Raw genomic sequence first — 27,864 nt, 5'->3', positions numbered from 1 at the left:
GCCTTAGAGTGATGTGTGACTTTTTTGCGTGAGGTAGCTTTAAAATATCAAAATACAACAAAAATGATTTTCAGTACTGAGTCCAAATTTGACATGCCTTGATTGTGAAACTCATCGTGGGCACGTTTTAGGGTTGAGGAAGGAGGGTGGGGCGAGGCGGGGACATTTGTCACCCTGAAATCTCAGGGCGAAATGCTCTCTGACGAACTGTATATATATGTATACACACATATACATATATATACATATATACAGGTCACTACATACGAGTATCTGGTCGTTAAAAAATACAGACTGTTTTACAACAATAGCACCATTGACCTTTATTATAATACACAGTAACTTTTTGATACACACTGTGGTGGTAGAAATAGGAACACCTGCACTTTCTACGTCAGCTAGATTTTTGGTTTCAGAGAGATATGTTTGCTTTAGTGGATACAGTACAGGAGAGATGGGGTGATTAGAAAAGAGGAAGTAAGAGGAAGCTGGTGGATGAGGTCTTTTTTTAAATATGTGTAAGTGGGCTTTTTATTACTTAGCAACAATCAGTCCTACCACACCGGGGACCCAAACCTAAACAATAAATAAATAACACCGACACATTTTTCTCTCTCTAGTTCCCTGGTATGTTCCCGTACTCTCCTCCTACTTCCTCCTTGTTGTTCGTGGGGTGGGGTAGGTGGGGTGGTCGCTGTTCACCCTGTGAGAAGTGGGGGCTTTTTGGGGTATGCTGGGTGTCCATAAAGAGGGGGGGAAGGGTTGAAGAGGTGGGGGCTGTCTAGAGGCAATGCTGGATGAATCACAGATGACAGTTGCTGGTGCCATTCAGTGCAGATATCCTACGGAGTTCGACTTGGAAAAAAAAGCACTTTTTACTTAGAAAAAAAGTCCCATTTTAAAAAAAGTGTCTTGATTTTTCTTTTTCACTCTTTCTCTCCTCCTTTATCTGAAGTGTGCTCCTCTCTTATTCTATTTTTCAGATTCCCACTTCTTTCTTTCTCTTCTTTTGGATCCCTCGTTCTTTACAAGAAGCAGACTGCTCCGACTTCCACTCCGAACTCCTGGTCTGCTCCACCAATATCCATGGGGGCAATGTCCACAATGGGCAGACGAGAGGTCTTCTGCGATCTGTATTCAAACACTGTCTTGCCCCATTGTCCCGTGTGTTTCTGTGGAGAGGGAAAAAACAGCTGTTAAATGACCTATGACCTTCTCCAAAACGGCCAAGGGGAGGAGAGTTAAGAGATGGTGCTTAACATCAGTCATGAAGGGAAAGTGAATGTAGTGCCAATTAAAATTTTGAACTTTGAGTTTCATCATGCATCCACCCATCAAGTCCATGCATGTATATTTTCACAACATATTGTGCCCATTTGAATCAGTCCAGTCTTACCGTGCAGCTGTCGTCCAGCACGCTGTAAGTGAAGCGGCTGTTGCCCTCGGCTCTGATCTCCACGTCGTTGGAGCCCTGCAGCAGCACGGCCTTCTTCAGGTTGCCTGTCGAGGCGTCCATGTAGGCCACGCTGTTCTTACAGTGGTAGGTGAGGTTCTGAGAGGCCTCGGTGGACAACAGTCTCAGGAAAGTCATCTGGATGGCAGCGGTGTTGGGTGCAAGGCTGTCATCACCGTAGCTGAACTGCATTAGGATGCAGGGAAGAGAGAGAATACAGTGAGTAACAGAGAACAACAGTGTATATATATGTAGTCAGGGCTGACTGACAGGTAAGGCTGTTTCGGGTTTTGTTTGTTTCAGCACATATGGTTGCAGAGAAAGATGAAAAACTTGGTGCCACTCACGTGATATCCTCCATTCATCGTCTCTCCGAACCAGACGTGTTTGCGGTCCTTGCTCTTGCTGGACCACCAGTTCTTGCGTGGGATGCTGGCAGGCTTGGGGAGGACACAGGACTCTCCGGTCTCCATGTTGCAGAAGACCTTGATTGCATCGATGGTGCAGCCCTGGTTGGGGTCAATCCAGTACTCTCCTGCAGGACAAATAAATGACATCCTGCTTTGAGTGCATATTAACCTCAAGAAGACTCTGAATCAGCCTCATCCAAACCCTCTCAGATAACACAAACTAGGCTTAACCTAAACTTGAACTGCAGACATCAGATGACACCTATCGTCTTTCCACTCTGTCGTGTTGTCACCCTCATTTTTCCAATTCCCCTCTGTGTCACTCACCGCTCTTCCAGTCAGGGTGACAGAGCTTCAGGTCTCTGCAGGTGCGAGCCGGGTTCTTCTTGGATCCCTCGGGGCTGCGGATGTTCTCAATCTGGTTGTTGAGAGATTTCAGAGTGGCGTCGACCTCGGCGTCGTGCTGACGGAGGTTTCCGGAAGCCTGGTCGGCTCTCATGTACCTGAGAGGATCGGGGGACTTCTCAGTCTGACCCAGACCAGCGAAGGCGGACATATCGATGCCAGGGCCAGGGGGACCAGGAGGACCGGGGGGTCCGGGGTTTCCTGGGGGACCCTGAGAGGGAAAGAAGAAAGATGGGGGGTCAGATGTGGCACTGCACAACATGTAGACACCATGTCATTTCCTAGTCATTGGAAGTCAACCCTCATCCTGCTGGAGATGCTGCCAGCTGTTCTGCAATCTTCTGCAATCAGTTTACACTGAATATAAAGAGGAGTGAGTGAGTATTACAGCAGGTCACATCACAGGGATATGGATACGAGCTGAAGGAGCACCGAGTCGTTCACAGCCAGCAGCGTGACTTACACCTCATGCACGTCATGTCGTCACGGGGTGTGATTTTTGCACATTGTGGCTCCTTTTTCAAGGATCCTTCACCCTTCAGAGGGTGTGATGACTTCCTGAATATGTAATGAGTCACATGCCTGCAGCATATGTGCAACACATTGTGTCACATTTACAGGCGAGTCCTATTTTTAAGCCTGTTATGATCTCAGTAAGAATAACACACAAAGAAAGTTCTCGTGGGTACTCACAGAGGGGCCGGTCTCTCCACTGCGACCACGGGGGCCGGGGGGTCCGATGGGTCCTGGCAGACCGTTTGATCCGTCCTTCCCAGCAGGGCCGACGGGTCCAGGGGGTCCCTATAGAAACAGAAGGAGGAATACTTAAACACCAGGGACGCTGCCCGTTAGGTCCAAGTCCTTTTGACTTTGGTAGAATTAGCACTCACTCTTTGTCCAGAAGGTCCAGCAGGTCCAGTCGCACCCTGGTCTCCAGCTTGACCCTGAACACAAGATGTTTACATGTCAGGGAGTCTTCAGGGGTCACCGAGTTACAGTCGAGACCTTTTAGCAGCAACTGTTTTACATCCCATCCAAACAAGTGGACCAGATAGAATAGATACTCACTGGAGGTCCGGGCAGACCCTGCAGACCTGTGAAGCCTCTGTGACCCTTCTGTCCTCGCTCTCCGGCCTCTCCAGCCTCACCCTTATCACCGCGGGGTCCTTGGGGTCCCTGTGAACAAGTGCACAACAGCCTCATCATTGATCTCATATTTCAGTGTTTGTGTGCAGGCCCTAAAAAAGGTGTGTAAGGTAAGCAGGTGCAGGTGTGTGTGTGTGTGTGTGTGTGTGTGTGTGTTGAAAGTCACATACAGGCATTCCTCTGGCTCCAGCGGGTCCTGGAGGTCCAGAAGGTCCTTGTGCACCCTGTGCATTAAATGAAAACAGGTGATGACGAGACTGTGGACATAAATCTGCTCTGAACAGTCCTGTCCTGTTTCCTGTCGACATAAATATATATAAAGTCCAGCTGCTCGCTGTCGTAGCTTTACTTTAGCTTTACTTTAACTTTAGTTTAGCTTTACTTTAACTTTAGTTTAGCTTTACTTTAGCTTTACTTTAACTTTAGTTTAGCTTTACTTTAACTTTACTTTAGCTTTACTTTAACTTTAGTTTAGCTTTACTTTAGCTTTACTTTAGCTTTACTTTAACTTTAGTTTAGCTTTACTTTAGCTTTACTTTAACTTTAGTTTAGCTTTACTTTAGCTTTACTTTAACTTTAGTTTAGCTTTACTTTAACTTTAGTTTAGCTTTACTTTAACTTTACTTTAACTTTACTTTAACTTTAGTTTAGCTTTACTTTAGCTTTACTTTAACTTTAGTTTAGCTTTAGTTTAGCTTTACTTTAGCTTTACTTTAACTTTAGTTTAGCTTTACTTTAGCTTTACTTTAACTTTAGTTTAGCTTTAGTTTAGCTTTACTTTAGCTTTACTTTAACTTTAGTTTAGCTTTACTTTAGCTTTACTTTAACTTTAGTTTAGCTTTAGTTTAGCTTTACTTTAACTTTAGTTTAACTTTAGTTTAGCTTTACTTTAACTTTACTTTAGCTTTAGTTTAGCTTTACTTTAACTTTAGTTTAACTTTAGTTTAGCTTTACTTTAACTTTAGTTTAGCTTTAGTTTAGCTTTACTTTAACTTTAGTTTAGCTTTACTTTAACTTTAGTTTAGCTTTAGTTTAGCTTTACTTTAGCTTTACTTTAACTTTAGTTTAGCTTTAGTTTAGCTTTACTTTAGCTTTACTTTAACTTTAGTTTAGCTTTAGTTTAGCTTTACTTTAACTTTAGTTTAGCTTTACTTTAGCTTTACTTTAACTTTAGTTTAGCTTTACTTTAGCTTTAGTTTAGCTTTACTTTAGCTTTACTTTAACTTTAGTTTAGCTTTACTTTAACTTTACTTTAGCTTTAGTTTAGCTTTACTTTAACTTTACTTTAGCTTTAGTTTAGCTTTACTTTAACTTTACTTTAGCTTTAGTTTAGCTTTACTTTAACTTTAGTTTAGCTTTAGTTTAGCTTTACTTTAGGCCTCAGTCACAGACGTCAGCGTGGGTCTGCACCACTTTAACTCAGTAATGTAACCTCTCATGAGTCCACTGTAACATCACAGACACCTTTGGAGTAAGACTCAGCTAAGCTGTAATTCTTGTTAGATAGTAGAGAACATCTGCTGAACACACTGAATACACTCAAGTCAAAGAAGTAAACATGGATGAACACTAGAAACAGACTTTATATCTGAAACAAATCTCAACACTAACATCATTGTTTGGCTTGTGTTGATGAAGCCACTACTCACAGACTCTCCTCGGTCTCCCTGTTTGCCGGTGGGACCAACTGGGCCTGAAGCACCAGGAGCACCAGGGGCACCAGGAGCACCAGCAGGGCCGGTGTTTCCACGATCTCCCTGCAGCACAGAGAGCAGAGCAGTCATGTAGGAGAGCTCAGCATGTACAGTACAGGAGCATCACTGCTGCCTGCCGTAAGTCTGCTCTGTGTTCCCGTTTTGTGGAAGATGTCACATAGAAACTGTGTGAATGCAAATGTATAATAATCACTTAATTAAGACGTTGCCTGGTTGACATAACAAGCGACAGACGTTACGCATCACTGTCATCCATTCATCCTGTTTGGGAATCCTGAAGTTATACACTGAATGGAAAACCTCCACATGGCAAAATATCGTCGTCCTGACCAGCAGCACCGAGATCGAAAAGTGGCCGCTGGCGTGCCACGGCATGTGCCGCTGTGCGTGCCAGTAGTTCAGTGGTATGTGCCGTTGCCGATGGCATGCCACCAGGGGGCCAGCGGCATGCCGATCCGCTCAGTGATGTGCCACTCGTCTTCCAAAGGCAGGTGGCGCTCCAAAGTGAAAGGGCATATGAAAATGTACAGTGGTCTGGCTTTATGACATTTACTGCTGTAAATACATTTTTGTCTTGATTGACAACACAAGCGCAACATGTAAATAACGGAATGTCAACGTTTCTCTGATTCCTCTTTCATGTGTAGAGAAAGAAAGGTTGATCACTCCCTCCGTGATGACAGAAAAGTAATTTCATCGCCGTATCCTTGGCGATGTAACCAGTGAGCTTGTAGCAAAGCTAATCTCAGCTCATAAGGTTACGGTTAGCCTAGCTACCGTAGCCAGTCAGAGTAATTGATAGCAGATAAGAACATAGTTATGACCGCTATAGATGTTAGGCTGCATGTGTTGATTACACCTGGTGTAGTTTTACTGTAAGCTCTGGATCAGGAGCGGCACGCCGCTGGATCAGGAGCGGCGATATCAAGATGTTATCGTTATCGTGGGCCACGTATCGTATCGTATCGTATCGTACCGTACCGTATTGTGAGGTACGCTGCTCTTCCCACCCCTAATACAGGCTGTGCTTTGAATTAAACAGTGTGGCCAATCCGGTTGCAGTAGGTTTGATGTATACCTGTTGATACTGCACTTATACTGTACTGTACTTACTGCACTCACCATATTCAGAAGAAGAGCACTATAATCCCTATGCTGTTAACAGACTGTCAAGGAGCCAGTTTTGATCGAGTGTGTCGTAATGTCGCCTGATGGCGTCTTTCTCACCTTGATTCCAGTAGCACCGTCTCTACCAGGAGGTCCATCAGATCCAGCGTTACCCTATCAGATGACAGAACAATATTAGGCGTTAATGGTTTCCACCTCCACTGAGCCAGATGTCATGTTGAATACTGATCAGCTGCATAATAAAGCACGGTCCAACACAACGCACAAGCAGCAGGTGTGAACATAATGCAAATGTGAACATGACGCAGAGAGCAGTGCATTTCATCTGACTCGGCCTCCACACTAACATTCTGCCATTTCCGTCATGTGATACAAACAGTTACTGGACTAACTGCAGTGTGTGGTGCATTGCCCTTCTCTGACCTCTCTGCCAGGCTCTCCTGCAGGTCCAGTGAGTCCAGGGGGTCCAACAGGCCCGGGGGGTCCACGGTCTCCACCGCCACCAGGAGCTCCCTGCTTTCCGGGCTCACCCTGAGAGGAGAGGAGGAGAGGGCTCAGTACTTCACTTCAACTAAATGTTCATCTATAAGACATCATGAAATACCCCGAGATATACTGTATGTCATCATGTGACTCATCAGCTGGTTTGTAACAGCTATTATTACACGGCTGTTAAATACTGGATTTTGATTGGTTAATCACGGCATTCTGAGGTCTGCTATTTCTTGATAACAGACTGTTGCTATGAGAAACAGGCTGCTGGGGATTCGGCTCTAAAGGACTCACTGTAATCATATCAATCCGCCGAAAGAAGTCTAACGTTAAAGTAAACACAGCTAGCTTAGCTCATTTTAATGTAAGCTATAACAGCTAGCTTAGCTCATTTTAATGTAAGCTATAACAGCTAGCTTAGCTCATTTTAATGTAAACTATAACAGCTAGCTTAGCTCATTTTAATGTAAGCTATAACAGCTAGCTTAGCTCATTTTAATGTAAGCTATAACAGCTAGCTATAACAGCTAGCTTAGCTCATTTTAATGTAAACTATAACAGCTGGCTTAGCTCATTTTAATGTAAGCTATAACAGCTAGCTTAGCTCATTTTAAGAAGGCTACAGAGAGTTTTGGTCAATAGTTTAGAATACATTTAGTAAACGCTGCACACTGATATTGTTGACAACATCTTGACTTCCAGTATCATTCTGTAAAAACGCTGCCTTTTCTATCTTTTACTCTCCTAACTTTTTACTGGGACATAGATGTCTGAGAAATATCCAGGTTTTTTCCAGTTAACTGGATCCAAGAATTCACAGCCATGGGAACGGTCTGTTTGACCAGTCAGGTGTTGGAAAGGTTTATGAGGAAAATATGTATAGTTACACAGCCTACTAAAAATGTCACATTATATACGACCAAGAAAGATGACAATGGGTGAGCTAAAAAAAAAAGTCATTGAAGACTGCTTTAACTTAAAACTGAATTTCTAACTTGCATGTTTTTGAACGGATAAAGAAAGTGGCACGCTAAATTCGCCCAAAGGTTTGGTTCTTGTTCAAAGCTGGTCAAAGCCCCCGCTGCCTTCAAAGGGACAAAAACCTGAAGAAAATACAGAAGCCTCACATCCTCTGCTTTTAACATTCCTGTCTGAGTTTGGCATCACTGCGTCTGTCTTGGCATCTCTTTCATGCGTCCTGATGAATAATTGATGGTAAGGACATGCCCAGTGAGATGCTGAAAGCAAGGGACATGGCTCGTGTCACTTATCAAATATTGTGAGCTCTAAGCAGCGGAGCCGTCTTGTCACACGTCACACTGAACGTTAAATGGAAAAGAGAAAAGTCCTGGCTCGTGTGAGACCAGATTTGACTGTGATCCAATTAGGCCACAGCAGACAGACAGTCCAGAGCCGGTCCGCTCTCTCTTGTACTGAGTGACAGCACGTTAGTGTTCTTAGAGTTTACATTCATTAAAACGTATTTAGTTAACGTCCTCTTGTGTTATAAACAGACAGGATGTCGAGGCAGCAGTGAAAACACTCGTTTTGACCATCGATGTTTTTTTTGGTTCGTCTGCTTTAATGACTTGCTGTTCTTATTCATTTTAAGTATCATATTACTGTGCTGGGCTACAACTTACAATTATTATTATAATAATAATTCATCTGATCATTATTTTCTGGAGTCATTAGTCAACTGTTTGATCAATAAAGTGTCACTGTGGCTGAGAGAGAGCAATGCATGGCACCTTATGAAAAGAAAAGCTAATCTATAATCTATTAAATGTCTTCTTCTGTCCACAAATAAGAGCAGGAAATACTCCAACAGAAACATAGCGTCTAAAGGGAAGATACATCCTGGAAGTGTTTGACTTTTTGTTTGTAAATTGATTGATTAATTGTTCATCAATATTCTGCATTGCTCACTATATTTTGACGTTTCATAAACTGAACAATTCACCAATTATTTGTGGCATAAACACGTTCATTTTAATCATAAGATTACTACAAAAGATAATAAGATATATAATCAAAAGAACTGTAAGCTTAAAGATAACGGTTTGATGAAGTGAACAGTACTTACAGAAGGTCCCGGCAGACCGGGGAAACCTCTCTCACCACGCTGTCCGGGCAGACCGACGATGCCACGAGAACCAGCCAGACCCTGAGGACCTGAAGGGCCGAGGGGACCCTGACACGGGGAAGAGATGGAAAACAATGTGAATGTTTGAGAAATGTAACAAATCATTTTGTCTTTGTTTTCATTTTACATTTTACAATTAACAACAATACCACAAATCCTACTGGACTTTGGACACCTGTTCCCATACTGATACTTCAGATCGTCTCTCTGGTGGACTGTTCTATAGCGACCTGTATTGTGGTGTCTTTTATATAACAACATTATCTCTTTATCATTTTAATATGGATACGATATCCAGTATATATATATAACAGATGACACATCCCTTTGGCCATGGCCTTTGAGTTAAAGAAAGAAGGAAAGCACATCTTAAAGGAACTGCATTCTAACCAGCAGCCAGGTCACTATAATGTCTGTCCAGTAAGTATGGAGCTACAATGGACCTCCAGTTAGCTTAGCTTAGCAAAAAGACTAGAAACATAGAGAAAGAGCTGACTGAGACACATCCAGCCCTGCCCCTCTAAAGGTCACTGATCAACACGTCATACTCTGCTTACATAATCTGTATGAAAGCTGAAGTGATAAAACATCATTTATGGCTTTATATGTCATATATATATATCAGACTGCTCCTAAGCCGGGGGCAGTGAGGTCAGGGAGTTTCCTCGTCCCACTTAGGTCACCAACCAGCAGATCGTCCTGCGGGGCCACTTTCTTACGGCCTTCTGTCCACTCAGTTTTAATATTACTAAAAACGGAGAAGTATTTTAAAAAGCATTGTTTGGTGGACATTTTTTCAAATCTCCGATAGTGTTTTTGCAGATATGCAAAAATGGACCTTTTGGAAAACAATGACATCACCAAATCTCTGGGTCATGAGCTTGAACAACAATAGCAGATAAGTTTGTTGACGTTTGGTACAAAGATCTAATTACAAGTTGTCAAATAACATACATCACTACCACCTAATAAGCTCACTGCACATGCTCAGATGGTTCTGCTTAGTTTTTTGATGTATTGTTGCAGTAGACTGTATCGCCACCTACTGGCCCGGAGTGCATGTTTAATCTTTTGAAATAGTTTGGTGTATTTTAGTTTTTAAATGGAGCGAGAAATGATATGTATAAAAAACTATCTGTATACTTGGACAGGGCAAAGGTGAATTTAATGGTTATGTGTAATCGTTGATTTTCACTATGTAAGGTTTAACGGTTTCTATTTTTTCTCTGTTATTTGTCAAACGGTTTTGGGGGCTTTTATTTTGAAGGTGGGTTTTTTGCTTACCTGCCACCAAACCGGAAATATAATGCACATGGTGTGTGTGCGGCTGTGAACGTGTTCGTAGAAGATCATCCTCATCATCTTACCAAACAACTCTGCAAACCAGCGGGAAGGTGCACAAGCTCTTACGGTGCGCTTTGTGTAATTACGGCACGGGTAACGGAAAGTGAAAGTTTCACAGATCCATCAGGAGAGTGTGATCACTGCTCCAGCTGGGAATGCTACAATATATTTGTTGTGTTCTTCCCTTTGTGTAACTTTGTGTCGTTCATTCTGTTTCTTTACTTGATTTATATCGTGTGTCATTTGCTCCGCCCGAGATTTCACAGCTCCCAATTTCAGCGACACAAACCAACATCGATCCCTCCATCACCCCTCTGCTCTACTTCATCCTCGCCAGCACCGTCCACTCTGCCACACGTCCTCTGCGTCGACTCTGAAATCTCTTCAACCTCTCGCTCACAACAAACCCCCGACTCTCAGCGATGCCTCAGACCCAGCAATCAGCTGACATCAGGCTTTGATGTGTTGATACATCGTTCAGGCCTTCATACATGTAATCTACAGACGGGAGGGGTCTCTACACAGCGGCTATCTTCACTTTGAGAATGCAATCTTCCGTGATGTGTCATTATCTTCACAGGACTCGTCATGTGTTGTGGGGGGGGCGTGAGAGGAGGCGAGGTAAAAGCCTGGGGTCCTGTCATCAGTCTGTCACTGGTCTGTGCTGCCCTGTGCTGTCATATGTCTCGGTCTGCTATTACAGTGGGTGATGGACACTGACAGCTCTGTGTATTAATGGAGAGTGTGCTCAGCTGCTGTCCATTACTGCCAAAATTGGCTCTTTGGGCTGACAGAGCTACCTAAAAGTCGACAGAAATGTGGAAAACAAACACATTTAATCATCTTCTTCTCTCTCTAATGGACACCTGTGTTCACCTCGGCTCTGCTCAAGGAGACGTGCAGTCTAGAGAGAGGGAGAGAGGGTGGCTAAATCTGTGGGGGCTAAAGGGACTGGAGTGGTATTTCAAGCGTCACAAGGTCAGTGAGCTACATATTATGTAAAAGCCCAGAAGTGCTTTGAGCGTTGTAAGGAGGAATATGATTAAAGACTGATGAACTCACAGGAGGACCGTCTTCTCCAGCGTCTCCCTTCTCTCCAGAAGCCCCAGCAGGACCGCGGAGCCCAGCGTCACCCTGCCTGCCTGGGGGTCCACCGTCTCCCCTCACACCCTTGGGTCCATCTTTACCAGGAGGGCCGGCGGGACCAGCAGGTCCGGGATTACCCTAGAGGAGGATGATGAGGAAATGAAATGCATCAAATGTCAAAGGTGTAATACTTTACAACACAGCACACGTGGTGCGTACACAGCCTGTGGGGTCAGAGCGTGAGCCCCTGGGCGGCTGCTTCTTTAAAGAACCTTTAATAACACATATCTCATTTTCGCAGTCTTACAGGATCACACTTGTTTTTCACAATATGTTGCACTTCCTTTTCGCAGGTCTGTAAAAATATTCCAACAAAGTGCAGCAGCTGCGCAGTGACAGACTGACTGTTGTGCTGGTGCAGGCAGGTGCAAATTAAAAAGGCTTCCGAGGTGACAGTAAGAGAGGTGACATCTAGAGATCATTGTTGAGCCTCCACAGCTGTAAAAGCTTCTTTCTTTCCCAACTCAATATTTGGTAGCGATGTTCTGATGTCGTGGTTTCCTTACAGGTACCGATTCAAATACGACACCTGACTTTTGGTACACATTGTTGTTAGAAAACACTGAACGCTGAACTTATGATACACTCTCTGCTAGCTTCTGTTAGCTCACACTCACATATGTTGCTAGTGGTAGCTATTATATATACACATGTATATTTATATTACTGTAGTGTAGGCCACTAATTAAGCAATATCATGATACCGCGATGATACCGTGTTTTCGGTAGTGTCAGAGGAATTTCCAGGACTGGTAGTATGGGGACAGTAACTCTCAGCTTATAAGAGAAAGTTGATTTAGTTTGTTTATTCTAGCAGCCAAAGTTAAAATACACTGAAGTTGGTATTATTGTAAACTTACGTTGGGACCAGGGGGTCCGACTCTGCCAGCAGCTCCAGGGAAACCAGTGGCACCCTAAGAGAGGAAGATACAGCTAGTTAAGGGTCATCAATAATGGCACACTTGTAAAGATACAGCTAGTTAAGGGTCATCAATAATGGCACACTTGTAAAGATACAGCTAGTTAAGGGTCAAAAGGTCACTTACAGGAGGTCCCTGAGCACCACGAGCACCTTTCGGTCCAAAAACACCTGTCGGACCCTGGAACAGAACACGTGGAACATTATGGCAACGGAAATATGAACTGACTCATATAAAACTTTCAGTTGTCAATGTAGTTTGAATCGGTTGGGTTCAGTGTGTGTGCGTGTGTGTGTGTGTGTGTGTGTGTGTGTGTGTGTGTGTGTGTGTGTGAGTGTGCGTGTGACTGCTGTCAATCAAAGGGACTGTCAATCAGCTGCTATTGTTTCATGTGTGAACAAGTCAGCCTGTCAGTCTGAGGCTTTAACTATTTTTAAAGAGACACCCACAGCAGGTCCAGGGGCCCCAGAGGGTCCTTGGGGTCCGGGGGCTCCAGCGTCGCCCTTCTGCCCCGACTCTCCCTGCTCTCCTTTGGTCCCCGGCTGACCGTCAGCTCCCTGAAAGAAAAACACACAAACAGGTTCATGTGTGAAAAATGCCATTTGGTACGGCAGCATGTTTTTATTTGTGTCTGGAGGATGATAGTTCCCTTAATAAACATCATTAAAGGGGCGGTCCAGCATATCTATACACACAGCTCAGGTTTACTGTAAAACAAAAGTATTATGTCTGTAGGATGCAGATTTATAACAGACAGTCGTTATTAAAAACTACAAGTTGGAGTGTCAACATATATCCACAGATGCAATTAAGTTGGATTCTGGGAAATGTAGGTTTTTTTTAGTTCTACTCCTCAGCTGCTTTTACATATCGACCTATTTTTTTCTGTCATGACTCCAAACCTTGTTGAGATGGAGAACATATATATATATATATAGTGATATATGTATAATAATACATGTAAATATGAGCTGATGTAATCATATGAGATGATTACAACACGTTCCTTTATATGTATGAGACACTTAGATATGAACTCTGGGATGTAAAGACAATATGGAACCTTCAAAGACACCATATAACTTTTAAAATGAAAAAACAAACAAACATATTATTCCTATATATATATATTAATATAAAACTAAACTAAAACTATATACTAAAAATATAAAACACAAATATGCTCAATGAAACTCGTTCGGTTAGAAGATAGAACATTATGGTGGCTAACTTTAGCAGACTCTACATAGACACAGCTTATTAACAGGTATGGGTCATGAATTTTGAATACTCGAATAGTCATTAATTTATTAAAATTCGAAGCGATTCAAGCGATTATTATCTCATCCTAAAAACTGATTTTTTCCATTGTTGGCGTGCGGTTGTAACGCGGTACTACCACCAGACGGTGGCTGTAGTGCATCTGAAAGCTGTTTGCTAACTGCCATTAAATAACAAAAGAAGAAGAAAGCATCTTCGGACAATAGTCCAAAAGTTCCCGGTGAATATCGAATAGTATTTTTGCTTGAAAGGTCCGTCCATATTCTCTAACTGTTGTTACTGCGTCAGTTCACCCACGCCGGGACTCTGCATCACTATCATTATGTAACTGTCACTTGTGGCCACAGTGGCTGATGTCTCATTAGAAAGTCACACAGACTAACATTGAACGAGCTTTGTGATTAATTTTCTTGGACTTTCTGTCGTGATCAAACCTGACTGACACTGTGACCACTTTAACAGCCAGTTACAGTCAGTGAACACACACACACACACACACACACACACACACACACAGCTGCTGCTGCTTCATGCAGTGTCCATGTCCGTCTGCAGTGTGTGTGGTGATAACCTGTGATGTTTGTGTGTGTCTGTGAGCTGTGAGCCCAAAATGATTTAGACACCTTGTAGTGTTATTCATCCTGACATAAACTCAATAATTAATCATAGAGCGACCTGGAGAGGACAGAAAAACTATGATACATCGTGTTGTCACAGAAATATTGATTGGAAACCGTTTGTGAGGAAGCAGCTTATTAAAAACATTTATTTGATGGCTGCTTGGAGTGTTTGAGAGGAAATAAATGGATGAGTGATACAAAGACTTCAGCCTGTCTACACGTTAATTTCTCCACAGAATAACACACAGAGGAGACGAGACGCATGTCAACAAAATGACAACAAAGACAAATCACAGAGGCGTTACACAGACGCAGAGATGATTAGATATCAGAGCGTTTCTAGATCGCAGCACCACAAAGGACGTTTACAGAGAGGCTGTGTCACGTGGCGGTCTGTCATCAGGGAAAAACTAAATACAGTTTACTGTAACTTGATTTGATTATGGAGAAGTTGGTTAAGGTTATATGTTATACCTATATATACATAGTGTTTAACTTTATATTAAACGTATTGTTATTTAGCCGTATTTAAAGAGCCCAACAGTTTTAATGATATTAGTTATTTATTTTTCTTGCTGATTTAAACTCTTTTTGTATATTTGTCAAAGTAAAAAAGTGAGCGTAAACATTTATGACAAGTAAAGAAATAACCCTAACCACAAATAGGACGGTATAGCTAAGGCTTCGATGTTAACAGCTGTAACCTTCTTAACTTTGCCCTCATGTCTCGACCTAAAACATGACTCCAGGGTCGTAAGCGACATGTCCTGACATTCAGTCTCTGGCCCTGAAAGCTTGTCCGTGTTGTTTTGGTACTTACAGGAGGTCCAGCAAATCCAGCGGGCCCAGGAGGTCCAGTCTCACCCCTGTCGCCCTGAGGATGGAAGAGAAGCAACAACACTTAGAGACTACATGATGCCGCGATGTGACTCAACACGAGAGAAAGTTCGACTTCTGGCAGCTACTATTTTACCTTGTCATTAATCTCATGAAATGATGCTTCATAATGCTGAAGTGTTGCACAGAAGAAATGATTCTCCTTCAGCCTAACAAAACAATGTCTGGTGGTACTGTACGTGTGCCAGATTGACATCTCTCCCTTTTTCTATGTGGACTGAAATCCAGTTTGAGGAATGAAATAATGATGGTGAAACACTTACAGGAGCACCGCGGGTACCAGGAGCTCCAGAGGGACCAGCAGGACCAGACTCACCCTGTAAGAAAACACAATAACATCAGCAACACACACCGATCTATAAACAGAGCGTACAGAGAGACAAAAAGCCATTTGATGAAAACCACAACATGATGTCCTAACGATAGCTGTGCAACACATCACTGATGTAACACTCACCTTCTCGCCGTTGGGACCACCAGGACCAGGAGGACCGATGGGACCAGTGAGACCCTGTGACAGGACGGACAGTTTACAGACTTTTATTCTGAAATTTGGCCTGAAAAAATGACAAACTCACAGATTTCTAAATCTTTGAACACGTGAGCAGAGATTCTGCCATGTTCCAAACCGGTGAAAACAAAACGTCAGTCACTCACTCGAGCACCGTCTTTACCAGAAGCACCTTCAGGTCCTTTCTCTCCAAGGTCGCCCTATGAGGAATAAAAAAGGTGAGTCACCTGACAGAGCTTCGGGCATGAAAATGGAATAGGGAGAATTATCCGTGAGAAGAAAAATATTCAGTAAGACTTTGTTCCCATCGGGGCTTACCCTGTCTCCTTTGGGTCCGGGAATGCCAGCAGCTCCTCTCTCTCCAGGCATGCCCTGCAGGCCAGGGGGTCCCTGAGTGCCGCCGGCACCGGCAGGTCCGATGGCTCCCTGTTACGGAGCAGAAATGAATGAAGAGGAGGTTATACAGAGACACAGAGAGAGTCACAGACAGAAAAGGTTCTCTTAGTGTAAACTGGAATAACTGCACGCTGTGAGAGCTCTCTGAACCTGCTCTGTTGTTGTATGTTACGCTGACACACACCGTCAGAATGCATCTCCTGAACTAAAGAGATCAAAGCTCATCTCTCTCTGGGCATGCTCTGTTCAAGGTTACCGAGGAACTACACCAAAGCAGATCAGAGCAGCATTATTCACCTGGCAGGACTGAAATAAACTTCTGCAGACAAAAGCAATCAACCAATAAGTCATAAAACAGTTATTAAACGTATCTCAGGTTGCACGTGTTCCTTCTGATCGTGGGTCCACCTGTCAGAGGAGTTTTATCATTTCTACTCCACATATCAAAGATAATGGGCTGGAAACGCAGCCGCTTTCTGATGTTTTTTAAGTGGCTCCACCGGGCCGACTCCTGGTCACAAGTTGTCAGGCTTATCAGCAGCACTTTCTGCTGCCGCCTCAGACCGCAGATCAGACGCACCGGCACCAAGTCTGCTGCCTATCTCCAGTCATTAAGCTGTAACCACGGGGTAAACGCAGCCTCCACGTCGGTGTGAAGACATTCAAATGATATTTTTCCGAAGGGGGCAGACGTGTAATTTGTTTCCAGCACCAATATTTCTCAGAACTGATCTTAAACTTCTGCAAACTGTCAGCTCATCAGTGCTCCATCACCATCACCCTGTCACTCATGACAGCTCTATAATCCTCAGCCTCTCTATCAGCTCCTGTCTGACCTGCAGGGGAGGAAAACTATGAAGTGGGATTAAAATCTGACCAGGTGAAAAAACAGAAGTGAGAGCTGCAGACGCTTTAAGCTCTTCTTCTGGTGTAGCTGTCAATAATTGCTGCAGTGTCTGGAAAATGTTGGTGACTGATAATGATGATTAAATAATACACCGTGTTGTGTACAGAGGCATAAATGCCGGTGGTGGTAAAACACCGTCAGTCATTCTGAAATCGGTCTCTTCGTGGTTTCAGACGTTGGACTCACCTTCGGTCCGTCGGTTCCAGGAGTTCCAGGCAGACCGCGAGGTCCCTGCAGACCCTGAGGGCCGGCAGCTCCTCTCTCTCCGGGGAAACCGCGCTCTCCCTGGTGACAGTGAAACAGCGATAATCAGCAACACGTCTGATACGTAATCAACTGGTGGTGACGTCAAACACAGACTGTTCACTTACTCTGGGTCCGGTAGCACCAGCAGCTCCTGCCTCTCCAGGAACTCCCTGAAAAGAGAAAAGACCAATCAGCCATGTTTGACTGAAACTACCACAGCGAGGACTTCAGGTACGGGCTCTGATAAGATAGACTGGGTTACATATGATGTTACAAAGTATGGATGAACTGCATGAACACATACAGTATATTAAAGGGGACATTACTTACATACACAGTACACAGTATTAGGAATACTCTACCGCCATGGAGGCTGGGTATAAGGAACTATCAAAGTGTCCTCACCTGGTCTCCAGGTTTGCCTCCCTCACCAGGGGGGCCAGGAGGTCCAGGTAGACCCTGAACCAAGGAAAGAAAAACACATTTTTTTGTTGCTCTTTAACTCGGCCGATGACGACATCAGATGTTTTTGATGGTGTTGGTGCCACAGGCCGTTTCAGCTCGGATTTCTACTCTCCGCTTTGCTTTTGTTGGAAAAGTTACAAAACGACTGATAAGTGAAAGTGGCACAAAAGATACGACGACTGAGGATGTTACGTAACGTATTTACTGTAGCCAGGTGCACAGCCCCGAGGCAGAGGCTGCAGCTACAGCTCACCTCTGCTGGCACACCTCAGCGTTACCAGTGTAGCATGCACTGACTACATGAACCATCAACTGTGATTGGATATCCATGGTGCTGATCTTTGCATGTACAGCAATGAACCAGCAGGTTGTTGTTGTGGAGTTTACAGAATATGAATCAGACTACAAAGATTGGTAATCAGGAACGTGGACGACCATGGACTGACGGACTCATCCGGCAGTGTAACTGTTGGTGCCATCGTTAGATAACAGCTGCATTGGTACAAACACTTTCAGGTGATTTCAGGTAAAGACTTGAGCTCAGACTCACCTGGAAACCTGAGGGACCGGGTTGACCTTGCTCTCCTCTCTCTCCAGCAGGACCCTGAACAGATCATTCATAATTTATAATCACAATCATCTTTTATCACGAACGACGCGTTACAATGTTCCTGACGTTTTAAACTGTGTGAAAATGTTGCTTAATGAGCCATTGATGCATCTCAGATACGAGGAAACAGGTTTATATTTCCAGCTTCACTTTGTTCTGTGACTGAAACACAAACGTCACAGCGCAGTCGGCGGTGCTGTGAACGTCCAGACACCAGACCGAGCTATCATGGAGGCAGGGTAAAGGACATACTGACGGTTGGTTCTAAGTGCAGCCTGAGAAAAGGGGAAGATAATATCAGTGTGGAAGCTATATGAGAGGGGATGTGGAGGATAAAGATATACGTACGCCGGGGCCGGGAGGTCCTGCAGGGCCGGTTTCTCCATCTTTGCCAGGCAGACCCTGAGGAGAGGGAGGGGGAGGAGAGAGGGGGAAGACGCAGGACAAAGAGATAGATATCAACAGTTAAGCCAAAGGTGATGCTATTACAGAGATAGACATCTGATGGATATAATTGAGCTTTTCAACATGCTTCTCATGTGGAAGCTGAACCGCACGAGTAACAGTAGATGAGTCACAGTCAGCAGAGAACACAGAACAACCTGCGGAAAAGGTGACATTTCATCTGTTTGTCTCTGAAGATTATCGTAATCATGTACACTGAGCGCTGAAAACACCGCCTGCACCGCCTGCACCGCCTGCACCACCTGCAGCTCTCTGTTTATCTTCACAAACTGCTTCCTCGTTGTTGAAGATTCAGAAACATTTTAAATGAATGGGACTAAAAACAAATAGAAAACGTTTGAATAAGTATAATCATTCATATAAAAGAGCCACGGTGATATCAGCTCCACTATCTTTGCATGTTGACACTACAGTTCATGTTAGATTCATGTGGATGATTCCAGTTTTTAAAGGCAGAAAAGGGGAATAACTTACTCTCAGACCAGGAGCTCCGCCCAGTCCCTTCTCACCAGACTTGCCCGGCTCACCCTAAGAAGAAGAAAGAGACAATGCGGCCGTAAGTCACAAGGCCCTCGTCTGGCTCTGCCTCTATCTTCAGAGGCGAGAGGATGCTGCGACAGTGCGGATCAAGTGGCCTTAAACACTTCAGTCTGTGTTGTTTTCTATTCTTAATTTAGGGACAAATACAACAAAGAGAAAAAAGCTTCGTCAGTCGAAAATCATTTCACTCACAGTCGCTCCCTTGGGTCCAGGGAATCCCATCACACCAGGCTGTCCACGGGCTCCCTGCGGGCCGGGGGGTCCTGGGCGACCGTCCTCACCAGCAGCTCCCTGATCAGGTCATAGAGCACTTTTATAAAACGCTACAAAGGACCACGACTAAGAATCAGCGATCCAGCTAGTTTAGTAACAAGTGTAGAGTAAACAGGTGGGTGTAACAGTGAGGGATAAACTCTCACTTGTTTTTTTTGACACTAAATGCTGAATAAAAAGCTGATGTGTTCAGAGCTGCAGATTTCTACTAGGGACTAGCAGAGACATGTCTGACATGGCCCAAGGATATACAGCAAACACTCCACTGGAATGAATTTCCTCTCTTGCAGGAAGCAAAGAAATCAGAGATCAAATAAATCTGTATCAGTCTGACCAGATGTCTGTCAGTAAACCGTATATATCAACGGACAAATGTGCGACCATCCACTGAAATCCTGGGGGGGTACGTAGGGTAAACCCTCTTCTAGAACTTTCTAATCTAGATCTCAGGTCCCAGTGAAGTTGCCAGGGCTCTTAACTCAAACATGCGTGTGCGACTTTTCCTATCTGCAGCACAAACAGCAGCGGGGATGAGCCTGGTGGATGATGGCAGGATAAACCTCCTGCGATTCAATTTGATGAAACCACTTATGAGCCATTACAGGGCGGGGGCACATTTTATAAAAGGACTCCCTGCTTGTTGCACGTGTTTTATTAAAACAGCCCCTCATGTCGGGTAAGGATGCATGCTGTGGGATTATTTGTATTGCTTTACAAAGGCACAGGAACAACGTGAAAAAGTGCACTTACAGAAGGTCCGACTTTGCCTTGAGGACCAGCGTCACCAGGTCGTCCAGTCAGACCCTGTCAGAGGAGGAGAAGAGAAATCGAGTCATGAGACGCCTCTGTGCAGAGCCAGGACAGAGTGAGATGGGAACATAATGCATGTTGGGGGATTGAATCTACACCTCTGATTGGCCTTGTGAGCAGCAAGCAACAGTTCAACACCCACTGACGGAAATGACTAAGAAGTAAAACATGAATGCGAGCACACCTCAGGTTACTGATGTTATTGGGTTCACTACAGAAATTAAATCACCCCAAGAAGAAGCACAAATAGTGCATCTCCAAAGTTTTGTTCACATAGTGGTAACTCCACTGATTGAACGTAAAGGTCATCTTCCTCCTCATGGAGGGGCCTTCACACCTTGTTTTCTGGGCTTCTTCAGGAGCTTTGTCGAGGCTCAGGGTTACCTCAGCTTGGGTTTGGAGATTTAAAGGAAAACCTCTATTAAACATCAAAGTCTGTTTACAGGTCTCGGGCGGTTCTACTGTAGATGTGAAAAGGTGGAAGCTTTTTGTGGCTCCAGAGGGATCTGCACAAAGTCTGATCCAAACACTGCAAGCAACTGGAGATGATGAATGTCATTTTCTCTTCTGGTCCCGTACAATCAGACTTCTTTTTGCAGGCTGAGCAGTCGCCCCCTGCTGGCCATGAGAAAGGATGCAGCCTTCTTACAGTATATACAGCCTGTAAGTATCCACAATGCAACTCCACTGTTGGGAGTGGAGTTGCATTGTGGGTAATTTAGGCACAAGGTTTGACAACAAAAAAAATCATTTTCAATCCTTTTCTTTAAAATGTGTTTGTTAAATCAGGGCTGCGAAGTGACGAGCGTTTGTTAGGAACCTTCACACACTGGGACGTTTTATTCTGAAGCTCATTTAAGTCTCCAACCTTTATAAAAGTGCAATCCTGCAGCAACCAAGAGTTTTCCATAAGTTGAGAACATATTCTTTCTTACTAAATGAATATTTAAAAGCCATTTTAATTCTCTAAATAATGTATAGTCACAGCGCAGCAAATATGGCTGCAGCTGAGGATTCAATTACAGCTACTAATTCGGGCCGATCCAGATCTTCAGCTAGATAATACTTTGTTAAAGTACCACCACGTGTGTATTTTTCTTTTATCCTATTTCTACCTTTGTAAAAGGTCAATACAGATCTTCAATTCTAATGAGAACCCTTCTTAAAAACCGAGGGCACCTGGCACTGTATGAATTCTATAACACTGACAAGTTAACAAAGCCAATTACAGCATGGCTGTGTTCAATACTTGATTCTGATTGGTTAACCACAGCATTCTGAGGTCTGCTGTTTCTCGATAACAGACCGTTGCTATGAAGAACAGACGGTTGCTAGGGATTCGGCTCTAATCACACAATCCAGAGGACTAACTGAAATCATCTCAGTCCGCCGAAACAAGTCCGGTAAATTTGACGTCATTCTATTTAGAGAGGAAAAAAGGAAAAGAGACTGAAACAACGGAGAGAAGCAATAAAGGTTAAAGACGTGAAAACTGACGGCTACGACAGAGAGATCTACAAAACATCGGGGTCCTGCTCACCGTGTCGGGGTTCCATTCCGTTATAACAACCTGCTCACTTTACATTATCCCCCACAAAGTGAATTTAAAAAGGAAATATTTATTAGAATCCAGCCAAAGATCATCGATCCGTCCCTACCCATCATACGGCACATTTCTGTGTGCTTTTAAAGGTAATAGAAGTTCTTACTCTGGCACCGGGCAGACCAGACTCTCCGGGACGGCCAGGGTCACCATTGGCACCCTTGGGACCGCTGGCACCAGAGGGTCCACGCTCACCAGGGGCTCCCTGTGATATGAGAGAGAGAATAAAACAGTTTTTGGTCACTCAGGTAATCAGTAAGAAGGTGAGGCTTCAATTCTCAAAGCTCAGAGGAAATAAGTTCCTCTTCTAATCGTGTGGAGGAGTTTCATTGACCTGCTGGAGATGGAAGATTAAAGTCTGACAGATTCATTTGGTGCGAATGAGATTGTGCTGAGATAATGCTACATGAGATGCTGGCTCTGTTGATACGGGACATGTAGGTCACTGAGGTTTCTGAACTATGCTGCCATCTTGTGGTCACATGGTGGAGTTACACGTTTCACTACTGCCTATAAATGAGAAGAAGCTGCTGATCATTTCTTACTCTTTAATAAAAATGTGATTTATTTTGCACTTCATTAACTTGTCAGTAAAGTTGCTGATTTGATGTCAGTGTTGATCATGAAGAGACATTCCACTTATGATGCTGTCCAAACCCATCATATCCAGACTGTACACCAGACCGATTTGAAGGAGTATTATAAGGTAATGAGGTGGAAAGCTACCCTCCAGAGACGTCCTCGAGGGACTCAAGTGAGTCCATAAAATACTTTTGCCAAATAATTGTGACTTGCTTTATCTACTTATCTTTTTGTATTTGCTCTGTAATTTAACTTTCTTGCATGAAACCCTGAACAGGCCTTTTGAAGACCAGGGTGCTGACTCTCTGCTCTGCTTTATGTGGCCCAAACAGAGAGAGTCTGATCATTTCAAGTGTTCGTCTGATTTTACAGTTTCATGCTGATTTAACGACCTGTTTCTCTGCAGCAAAAACAAGTAGAAAACCAGTGAGAACATTTGCCAGGGTTATTGTTACAAGCTATGTGTTGGATGTGACAGGCAGCAGATGGAATGATTTAATGGCCACTTTCACACTATTGAGGCTGCATGAATTCCCTCAAGCATCCGTGTTTATTTTCTCTTTCAGAGCAGATTTTCAGCTCCAACAGCAACAACGAAACCATTTCTAAAACAAGAGTGTAACTGTGATGTTACTCACCTTGGGACCAGCTAGACCATCTTGACCAGGGAAACCACGGTTACCGGGGGCTCCCTGCAGAGACACACAATAGCAGAGTCACTGTTGTGATCTCAGAGTGGACAATTTACTTTATGTTACCAGTATTATCTGCAAATATGCATTGAAACAGTCAGAGTGTTTCCAAGCAGCATACATTAACTTAACATATAAAATACTCACTCTCTCTCCAGGAGGTCCAAGTGGTCCAGCAGCACCAGGCTCACCCCGGGGTCCTCTCTTTCCTTCCTCTCCCTGTGGGCCATGAGCTCCCTGAAGACCAGCTGGTCCCTGGAGAAGACATCAGTGACACAGAAAGTTATTACAGGAAACTTCAGCAAACAGAGAAAAGAAATGAAAACTAGCTAATGTAACCAGAGATAAAATGTCTCTGGGTTTGTATGTTTTGGGGGATACTCACAATTTCTCCTTTGGGTCCAGCCTCTCCTTTGAACCCTGGAATACCTGGGTCTCCCTAAACAACAACAGATAAGACAAAAGCGAGCAGCTTGTTATCACATGGTCTGCGGCATGCTGATTTTCAAAGGACAATTAAAATGGGCTTTCTCTGTTAATGTTAATGAAGGAACCAGTGAGTACATACAGATGTTCCTTTGGGCCCGAGGGGTCCAGTTGCTCCCTGAGGCCCGGGAGGCCCACGAGGTCCAGGGAAACCAGGAGCACCAGCAATGCCAGGAGCACCCTACAGAGAGAGAAAGAGAGAGACATGACATATAAGACATGTAAAGTAAGGTAATTAGACAATAAGTGAGCGGCAGTGTTTAAATACTTACAGCTGATCCTTTGGATCCGGGGATACCATCAGTACCAGGGTTACCCTGTTTAAGACAAGAGACAAAACAGGTTAATACTCTGCGATTACTGGTCCTGATTCGGTTATCGTTCTTGGTCTAAGAAACTGTGCAACCAGTCAGTAATGCTTCGCTATAGTTAATATAACACATTTTCCATATATACGCGTTTACAGCAACACTTACAGAAGCACCAGAAGGTCCGGGTGATCCAGGAGTGCCAGATTCTCCACGGGGCCCCTGAGCACCCTCAGGTCCACGGGCGCCAGTGGGACCTGCTTCTCCCTGGTTCACAACACAGGAGAAGACACGGGGATGATACAGTTTAATATGTGTGCAAAGATCCTGGGACTTTCTGCCAGTGGTTATCAATGTCGTCATATGTTAAAAAGTAATTCTTTCCCAATAGGCTGTTAGATGCTGACAGTGAACATACACGAGAGCATGTCAGAGGAAAGAAGATCACATCACAAGGCTCTCAAAAATAAAATGAATTCACTAGCACACAATAGACTGGAGGCTTTGTCTGTTAAGACACTAATACACAACCTACACAACCCGGAAGTTGGAAAAGATCTAAAAACGTAAAAATCAGTACTTTAAAAAAGGGTTGGAAAGAGCCGCTCATCTGATTACATTCAAAAACAGAAAGACAGAAGAACAGCTTCGGGCTGAAGTCTAAAGTCTAAACAGAGAACACAAAAATACTTTTCATACAGCAGAGAGCGCACTTCTTTAAGATCAACCTTATGGGAAATAAATAGACATAACAATCAACAACGATACACTTAACAGGACAACTGTAGACAGTAAAGCAGAAAGATGTGAAAGTTCAAACAAGTTTCAAACAAAACAACAAACTTAAACTCTGATAAATGAATGTCAGAATGTACTAAACCCGGAAGTCAGAGGCCGACGTTGCTAGGCAACTAATATTTTGATTACTTTGTAGCGCTGTTAGCTTCACGGTTACACAGTGAAACACACATCCAACACGCTCCTTGACCAAAGGCGGGTTATTTACAAAGTTTAAACTATCCCGTGTGTCGCTCTTTCATCCTGCCTCATAACCTACTGTTTCTCCTTTTTTCAGGCTGACTGCTTTAAGCAGTCATGCTCCCGCCGCTACACCTGTGTGTAGCATTCAATAAGCAAGCAAGGTGTTAGCCTCGTCTATCAAGATGCCGCAACCACAACTCCGTTCACAACTTTCACATTTGCTGTCTCCTTCCAATGCCGCACCAAGCTGTTAAGGTAAGGGACACACATATCCCCAACACTACAGGAAGTTGCGGTTCCTGAGTTTTCACGACTGTTGACAGCTTCTGGACGATGCAACTCGGCTAAAGTTGCGTGTTAGCTCGGCGTGTATGTTTATTGGCTCTTAAAGTCTGTGTGCTTCTGAAAGAAGATGCTGTCATTCTTTTTCTACTCTTCCTCTGCTGCTGGTTTCTGATTTCTGATGCAATATGGCTGCCATGTAATAATATGATATTAGTATGTATGTATTTATTTTATTCATTGTGGTTGCTGAGCTCACCTGTCTCTCAGCTGCTGTTGGCTATGTGCATGGTGAACCGTCCTGGTTTTGGGTCTATACATATCACATCACTGTTGACTTGCATGTCCTTGTTATTATATTATACTATACTATACTATATATATTATACTATATTATAGTGGTGTGACAGGAGACTACATGGTGACTTTCACATTATAATAAGATGGCCAAACAAACATTTTTTCACAGACGTCATATCTAGAGGTACAGTTCACCTAAAAACGACGGTGCAGTGTACCTTATTATTAATCATACACTAATAATATCTACATAGTGCTGTTCTATGGTTTATGCTGCTACATTCATAGCGTACCTTAATCTTACATGTCACTGTCACCTTCTGCATTTCACAATAACAGTTTGCCGCTCTTTAATAATGAATAATTATCTGATTTGATGCCTGCTGATGAATATCAGGTGAAGGGCTGGGTGTTCACTAAGTCCTCTCCTGATGCCTTCAGGGCAGAGATGCAAACTTCTGTCCGTACAGTATTGACATATAAACATATGAGTTGGCTGGATAAAATGAATTGATACATTTCATATTATTAAACCATCATAAACATGAAACATGCCATCCAAAGCCAGGATCATAATGTTTAGCAGACCTTGTGCTGCAGAGGAACTGTTGAACAGGAGCCAGACACACTGCTGCAGCTTTTCCTGCATGTTGGTGAATGAAATTCCTGCTATTGCTGCAGCTTTGCAGACTCATAGTGTGACATCATAGAGTTTGAAAGTGAAAATGCTGATGCAGTGTGTTGAATCTTTCTTCTCCCTGAGCCCGATATCGAGGGCAGGCCAACGTTTCACCGGCTCTGAAGTGAAGGCCAGAAGGGCAGCTGAACGAGGAACAGCTTCTCAAGTTGTGGAAACAATTCACAGCATGGTGGAGGCCATAGCTTCGCTGCTGCTTAATAACACTCTGCAGAGGCTCACTTGCAGCTGGGGAAAAGCTGTATTGGTGGGATGATTTCACATCAGGAGCACTGTTTATTGAGAAGACATTCAATTAATTGTGTTGCTTTTGTCTTGCTAGCTTTTTATTGTGTTAGTATCGAGTCCCTTTTAAAGCTTTCTTACGAGAGGAAAGAGTAAAACGGGGCTGCATTTCATGAGCTCTCGTGTAGCCTCATGAAGGTACATCAGCATAAAAACACCATGTGAGAGTTTTAACAGTCCTCCTCTCCATGGGACGCTTCCTAGAATATTTTAAAGTCTTACAAAAACACAGTGTTTATGATGTAAGCTGATACGATTCATAAACCCACACATACAGACACATATTGTCACATCTTGAACCTCGTCTGCCTTGATGACTTCAAGGGAAACTCCTGGATTTTGTAAAAAGATACTCGTCACAGATTTCCCAAACTATCGAGGGGCTTGAAGAAGAAAGCAAACCACCAGCAGTGCTGGGCCCTCGAGCACAGAGCTGAGTCTGTCTGCCATGCACCAGGAATAAATCAGACGCAAAGCAGAGGCAGAGAATAAGAAAGAGGCAGCGAGAGGGAGAATAACACTTTAAACCCCCTCCTCCCTAATTTTCCACACAGATGGAGCTTCAAGCACTTTTCAGTGCAGAGCAGCCTTCTCTGATTTCACTAAATCATTTCAACAAAATGCTCCCCGAGCTGTGTGCCGCCATTTTCTGAGATATCAGCTGATTTCAAGAGTTATTTAACAGACTGCAGAAAACACACGAGCTTGTGACCTTTTAAGTTTTCTTATCGTGAAGATGCAGCAGACACAGACACTGTCACTTAACCTCACAAACTAAAGACAGCAGAGGTGAAGAAAAAGATGAAGTGGGCGTTATATAAGGTAACTTGTGACTTACCTTTGAACCAGGAGAGCCGGGGAAGCCTGGAGCTCCAGAGGGACCGACAGGGCCCTACAGAGAGAGAAAGCTCAGCTGTTATTCACTGACACGTTTCTTACTCAAACCAAATGATAAAAATGACAGTATAATGTTAAAGGTACATTTATTAGGATTGATATGATACTTACTGGGGGACCAGCAGGACCGGGCAGGCCATCATTTCCACGAGCTCCCTGAACAAACGACACAAATATCAGCACATGACACCAGAAGGGTTTGGTCCTATCTCTTCATTAATAACAAGACACAACTGCTTTAATATAAACTGGTTATTAAAGCTACGCCTGACACAATGAGGTTAACTCCTCTGAATCACGCTGCTGTATGTTGCTGCCCCTGTTTGGTGCAGTCAAAGCAGCTGCTTTTAAAATAGGAATTTGAACTCTCCAGTTACTTTTACGCAGATTTGTGCAAACCTCTATGTTGTTGTTGTTTCACATGA

The 27,864-nt window shown here is 43.6% G+C and overlaps 1 protein-coding gene across 2 annotated transcripts in view; it reads right to left on the bottom strand.

Annotated features, from left to right (window-relative positions):
- Positions 1 to 308: 308 nt before the first annotated feature.
- The window catches only part of col2a1b (collagen, type II, alpha 1b), a 45,082-nt gene continuing 17,526 nt past the window's right edge, over positions 309 to 27,864 (bottom strand). For both annotated transcript variants that reach the window (XM_069677417.1, XM_069677419.1), the window contains 38 exons: positions 27,551 to 27,595; positions 27,381 to 27,434; positions 24,166 to 24,264; positions 23,962 to 24,006; positions 23,772 to 23,870; positions 23,589 to 23,642; positions 23,351 to 23,458; positions 23,150 to 23,203; positions 22,036 to 22,134; positions 20,267 to 20,320; positions 19,436 to 19,534; positions 19,178 to 19,231; positions 18,587 to 18,640; positions 18,179 to 18,232; positions 17,569 to 17,622; positions 17,289 to 17,333; positions 17,104 to 17,202; positions 15,933 to 16,040; positions 15,761 to 15,814; positions 15,561 to 15,614; positions 15,367 to 15,420; positions 15,027 to 15,080; positions 12,755 to 12,862; positions 12,432 to 12,485; positions 12,246 to 12,299; positions 11,302 to 11,463; positions 8,836 to 8,943; positions 6,681 to 6,788; positions 6,357 to 6,410; positions 5,064 to 5,171; positions 3,585 to 3,638; positions 3,337 to 3,444; positions 3,159 to 3,212; positions 2,962 to 3,069; positions 2,191 to 2,479; positions 1,801 to 1,988; positions 1,397 to 1,639; positions 309 to 1,172 (listed from right to left, as the gene is read on the bottom strand). In XM_069677417.1, coding sequence (XP_069533518.1) covers positions 1,026 to 1,172; positions 1,397 to 1,639; positions 1,801 to 1,988; positions 2,191 to 2,479; positions 2,962 to 3,069; positions 3,159 to 3,212; positions 3,337 to 3,444; positions 3,585 to 3,638; positions 5,064 to 5,171; positions 6,357 to 6,410; positions 6,681 to 6,788; positions 8,836 to 8,943; positions 11,302 to 11,463; positions 12,246 to 12,299; positions 12,432 to 12,485; positions 12,755 to 12,862; positions 15,027 to 15,080; positions 15,367 to 15,420; positions 15,561 to 15,614; positions 15,761 to 15,814; positions 15,933 to 16,040; positions 17,104 to 17,202; positions 17,289 to 17,333; positions 17,569 to 17,622; positions 18,179 to 18,232; positions 18,587 to 18,640; positions 19,178 to 19,231; positions 19,436 to 19,534; positions 20,267 to 20,320; positions 22,036 to 22,134; positions 23,150 to 23,203; positions 23,351 to 23,458; positions 23,589 to 23,642; positions 23,772 to 23,870; positions 23,962 to 24,006; positions 24,166 to 24,264; positions 27,381 to 27,434; positions 27,551 to 27,595 — 3,441 coding nt within the window. In that variant the 3' untranslated portion in view covers positions 309 to 1,025. The remainder of the gene's footprint in view (positions 1,173 to 1,396; positions 1,640 to 1,800; positions 1,989 to 2,190; positions 2,480 to 2,961; positions 3,070 to 3,158; positions 3,213 to 3,336; positions 3,445 to 3,584; positions 3,639 to 5,063; positions 5,172 to 6,356; positions 6,411 to 6,680; positions 6,789 to 8,835; positions 8,944 to 11,301; positions 11,464 to 12,245; positions 12,300 to 12,431; positions 12,486 to 12,754; positions 12,863 to 15,026; positions 15,081 to 15,366; positions 15,421 to 15,560; positions 15,615 to 15,760; positions 15,815 to 15,932; positions 16,041 to 17,103; positions 17,203 to 17,288; positions 17,334 to 17,568; positions 17,623 to 18,178; positions 18,233 to 18,586; positions 18,641 to 19,177; positions 19,232 to 19,435; positions 19,535 to 20,266; positions 20,321 to 22,035; positions 22,135 to 23,149; positions 23,204 to 23,350; positions 23,459 to 23,588; positions 23,643 to 23,771; positions 23,871 to 23,961; positions 24,007 to 24,165; positions 24,265 to 27,380; positions 27,435 to 27,550; positions 27,596 to 27,864) is intronic.

Source organism: Semicossyphus pulcher, unplaced genomic scaffold, assembly GCF_022749685.1.
Source record: "Semicossyphus pulcher isolate SPU_LCO1_2020_fin unplaced genomic scaffold, fSemPul1.0.p SCAF_3, whole genome shotgun sequence".
Lineage (NCBI taxonomy): Eukaryota > Metazoa > Chordata > Actinopteri > Labriformes > Labridae > Semicossyphus > Semicossyphus pulcher.
This window is presented reverse-complemented; position numbering and strand designations above follow the sequence as displayed.